This window comes from Apium graveolens, chromosome 9, assembly GCF_009905375.1.
Source record: "Apium graveolens cultivar Ventura chromosome 9, ASM990537v1, whole genome shotgun sequence".
NCBI classification, from domain to species: Eukaryota; Viridiplantae; Streptophyta; class Magnoliopsida; order Apiales; family Apiaceae; genus Apium; species Apium graveolens.
Genome location: NC_133655.1, coordinates 158,588,839 through 158,593,538, shown reverse-complemented (window position 1 = coordinate 158,593,538; position 4,700 = coordinate 158,588,839). Strand labels below are relative to the sequence as shown.

The 4,700-nt window shown below is 34.0% G+C and overlaps 1 protein-coding gene across 3 annotated transcripts; it reads right to left on the bottom strand.

The window, feature by feature from the left end:
• Positions 1-382: 382 nt before the first annotated feature.
• Positions 383-4,145, bottom strand: LOC141684200 (GDSL esterase/lipase At4g10955-like). 3 transcript variants are annotated; one of them, XM_074489048.1, is made up of 4 exons: positions 4,057-4,145; positions 2,016-2,083; positions 1,494-1,636; positions 383-1,385 (listed from the first exon to the last, which is right to left on the bottom strand). In XM_074489048.1, the coding sequence occupies exons 2-4, from the start codon at positions 2,075-2,077 to the stop codon at positions 643-645; spliced, it is 948 nt and encodes a 315-aa protein (XP_074345149.1). In that variant the 5' UTR covers positions 2,078-2,083; positions 4,057-4,145; the 3' UTR covers positions 383-642. The 3 variants fall into 3 exon arrangements, with proteins under 3 accessions (XP_074345149.1, XP_074345147.1, XP_074345148.1); XM_074489046.1 differs by having other exon boundaries at positions 383-1,636; XM_074489047.1 differs by having other exon boundaries at positions 383-1,636; positions 2,016-2,092; positions 4,057-4,143.
• Between the last annotated feature and the right edge of the window lie 555 nt (positions 4,146-4,700).

Below are 4,700 nucleotides of genomic sequence, written 5' to 3'. Positions count from 1 at the left end.
CTCATACTCTAAAACTCTATTTTCTAACAGAAGGGACTCTAGATGTGCTTGTAGAAGTGACCTAGTACCATCATTGGAAGTAACCTGTAATTTTCTCAAATTTTAATATGATTATATAGAAAAAATATTAAATTCATTATTGACTAGCAAATAATATAATTTTATGATATTAAATTTGTGAATAATAAGAGAGCGACTTATTAAAGTAAATATGTTTAACGATAGAACGAAATTTTAAATTCTTGATTTATTATATTTACATATTATTTATAATTTCGTAAGGACAAAAATGAGATAAGAAATACAAAAAAGAAAAGAAACTGAACATTTCTTCTGCCCCAAGTAGGCAAATACTCTTAACTGAATATAAGAGTCCTAAACGATACTACAAACAATGGTATAATTTTATATAAAATATTTTATACATTTAGATTGAATCAACAGTAACAATATTGTGCACACCGTAAAAATCATCAAACTATCACTCTAGGCTTTCAGCTATTACAAGGTGCAAACTGGAGCCCCCTCGCACCAAAAATAATCTCTCTGTATTCTCTCACAAGACATTACAATCCCAACGTTTATGGACTTTCAAATGGATAATTATACGATATTATATCCCAAAGTCGATATACTTACTTTTTATTTGAATCTGTAGTCTGTGACCTTTAAATCAAGATTAGATTTCCACCACTGCTTAATTCCATGAGCTTCTTTAAAGTCTTTTGAAGGACTTAAATTTGCTATCACTTTGGCCGAAGGAATAAGATGCAATGGTTCCTCTGTCTCCTTCCCAATTGCACTCATAAATAACCCTGTCATCGAATGCTTAGTTGCAAACTTCTCAATAACTCCAGCTCCAATGTCCTCCATATTTCTCCGGTGCTCAAAATACCCAATGTACTCCGAGCAGATGTGGTCACCGGGATTCACATATAAACGTGGCAACCATGCAGATAAAGCATCAAACGGATCTTTTGCCTGATTATTATTTTGTTGTTGACCATTGATCTCTTGCCTTACCTTCATACCAAAAGCAAGCCCTGCAGTGATTACACTGCCTGCAAATCGTATTCCATGTTTCACCTTCTTATCTTGTATTCTCTCAATAGGTGCAGAAAAGTATGGGGGATTGAACAGAAAAGTTTCAAGAAATATGCCCTTTTTGGCCATATTCTTTCCTGCAAGCAGTGCCATAGCTGCCCCAAGAGAATGGCCAGATAACCATAGAGTCGAATGTCCAACTGCAGCAACCAGGTTTTCAACAGCTTGAACAGCTACTTCAAAGCGTGATGAACGGTGAAGTCCGTTTCGGACAACATCAATGTCCAATTGAACATCACGTGCAAAAGCAGCCCCTTTCGTAATGGTTCCCCTAAAGGCAACTACATAATAAGGCATTTCACTTTTTGAGAGGCTGCCTTCTGCTGATTGGAGATCAAGTTCAAATATCGCACCAAATATAGATGAATCAACATCATCAAAAAGCTTACTGTATAACTTAAAATGAAAGAATTCCCACCAAGGATTAGCAAGAGCTTGTGAACCTTCCCGATTTTCATAACGATCCAGCTCCAAAATATACACACTCTGGACCAAACAGGCAGCTATAATCCTTTGGTGCTCCACATTGGTCCTGCACAAGGAAACATTTACTTGTCTTGCATTGAGTTGATATTTATTGAAGCACAAACATAACAAGCCACGATAGTGCAAATGGAACAAATAATATAGATATTTTGCATTTACCTATGCAGATAAGCTATATCGTTACAATAAATAAATGATGAAACTTACTAGCACTATTATAGGTTATAATACATCATAGCTTCTTATTTGTATCTTTCCTTTTTCTTTTATTTTACTTCAACGTTTGGTGGTTGTGTAAATAACACCTATTGCTATAGTTTAGTGTAAAGAAACAGTCTTTTTTATCTAAGAAAATGTCAAAGGGAACAATCTTATACAAATCAACATATCATAAAAAATGTTAAAAATGCTACAAGAGGTCGTACCAGTCAAAGTTTGTCAGGTGTAATGGTCCTGAAGTTTCGAAATCTTCCCTCTCCGAGGCCATGACACCCTACATAAACTTGAAAATCAAATTTCACAATGAGACATATCAACACATGACGTACAGACTCCCATTTATCTAATACTTGTATCGAATTCTTTGAAGTAAATGGTCCATCAACTAAAAGGATTTGGAAACATTCTATATATAAAGGGGACCCTGAATGGGAATGCTATGACATTTATAAAAAGGATGTATATGAAAGTAAAGTTTTGTCATAATCATGAGACCAACATATAAAGTCATATCTAAAATTGGAAGGATGAGTCACAAGGCCACAATCCTGTTAACCCACCACAAGCCGATTGATAATTAAATTTCACAGAGAAAATGTAATTTCACAATTAGACATATCAACACATGACATACAAACTCCCATTTTCTAATACTTGTATCAAATTGTTTGAAGTAAATGGTCCATCAACTAAAAGGATTTGGAAACATTCTATATATAAAGGGGACCATGATTGGGAACGCTATGACATTTATAAGAAGGATGAATATGAAAGTAAAGTTTTGTTATAATAATAAGACCGACATATAAAGTCCTATCTTGAATCGGAAGCACGAGTAATTTCAATAAAAGGCATATAGATGGAGCACTTATCCCACATTAGCTTGCAAAATAAATTCAATTAAGGTATACTTGGCACTTTCGACTACTAGCATGTTCGATATACCCTATCCCCATTGCCTATGTAAGGTTCGCGGGAACTTCGGCAGCCCTAACTTTCTTACCCATTAGAATAGAAAAAGAAAATGTTAAAAAAATATAATAGATACCAAATCAACATGAATAGTATCCTAATACGAGAGAAATGTGATGCTCTTCTTTATCCAACTAAATAGTTTTCCATATAGCCAAATAGACTTCTAAGTTCTAAACCACCAAAAGCCTGTGACTTTTCTATCCCACTACCTATTTACCTTTTGCATCAGTTATCCCTTAAGATCTCCAGCATCCTTTAAGGTAATTCTGAAATCTAATTGCCACTTTAAAACTATGCTCTAAGGTGTCCCCAAGTCACAAGGCCACAAGCGTAAAGCACATACCCAAGTTACAAGGCTAAAAACAAATAAAACACACCTGACCACTGGAGAACCTACCGCAAGCCTATTCATAATTGCTAGAAATTTGGTACCCAGTTGTGTGTGCTTATGCCGACATTCAATGTTAATCAAACTTACAAGGAACATGATAGTTTAAAAACAAGAAAGTCATAGCAGTTTAGTAGACAGTAAAAACTGAGCTTTATTCCCCATCAAGATTAATATTTTCAAGATCACATATCAGGCTGTAGAACCTCGTAAAAAATGATGCAAAACAAACTCAACCAGCCTGAACTAGACGTATTTATCGTAGTAGTAAATATATTTTATACAATTTAGTAAATTTAAGTATTTCTAAATACAAATTGTAACTGTTGGGGAAGCATTAAAGAACCGAATTGGACAAGACCAAATCATTTAAAAAAATGTCAACGTAAGTATAAAGGGGATATAATCGAGATCACAGTAATTGATATTCCTACATTTCCTCTATACATAAAACCTCTAAATCCAACCGACAGTCAAAAGGAGAGTAATTCAGAAACATAACACACTGCAACAGTTGGATAAATCCAGCATTTAGGTAGCCATACAACACACGTACACACAAACACATATTTGTAAGATCAAAGGAATGAAGTTGATGATGATCATGGATTAGAATTTCAAATTGAAAAGGAAAGAGTTGAAACATATCCACTAAACCCAATTGCCAAAACCTAATTAAAAATTTACACGATTCTTATTCAGCCATCACAATTTTCGTGAAAATCCGAAAGTGCATTTCTTGTTATAAATATGTTAATTATACGGAAAATGACAGCGAGGAGGACAAACAAGAGCCTCGAAAAAAATACAAGGTTACTTTTCATTTTTCAAGGATATAGAATATAAATATTACAATTTGTGTATCTGAATTTGAAAGATTGTACCTTTGAAAAAATGGATGGAGTTTCTTTCTCTTCTCTGTGCTAGTTCTGCGAGAAGAGGATAAAGGGTCGTTACTTGATCACAACTGAAGCATCCCATATTGGAAAAAATTGTTAAAAATAACATTTTTTTGGTGCAAATGGCTGAAAATAACCATTCTGGAAGTGGATGACTGAAAATGTCAATTTTGATACGTATTTGTCATTTGGGTATCCTGTTTTGAACTAGATACGCATTTGTCAAATGGGTATCCAATTTTATTTTTTTAAGATAAGCATTTCACAAATGCGTATGTCAATGGTAATACCCAAACTACAAATGCGTATCGCTAATAATTTTCTTAGATACTCAATTTTAAAATGCGTATTACACTTATCCAATTACAAAATACGTAACAAAAACGGTATTTTCATGTATTTTAAAAATAGGTATTTTCAGTTATTGCACCCAAAAAATGGGCCCCAGATGATATGGCATGTGGGTAATCTATGGGGGAATAATGCTAATAATACCGTCCTCTTTATATCAAAATATCAGGTTTTTTATTTTGGTGGTTAATTCTACCCGATTGAATACTCTATTGTCCGATACGTATTATGTCTCTCCTGTCTTACCAGTTGAAAAGAAGAGTTTCGAAGATCCGACT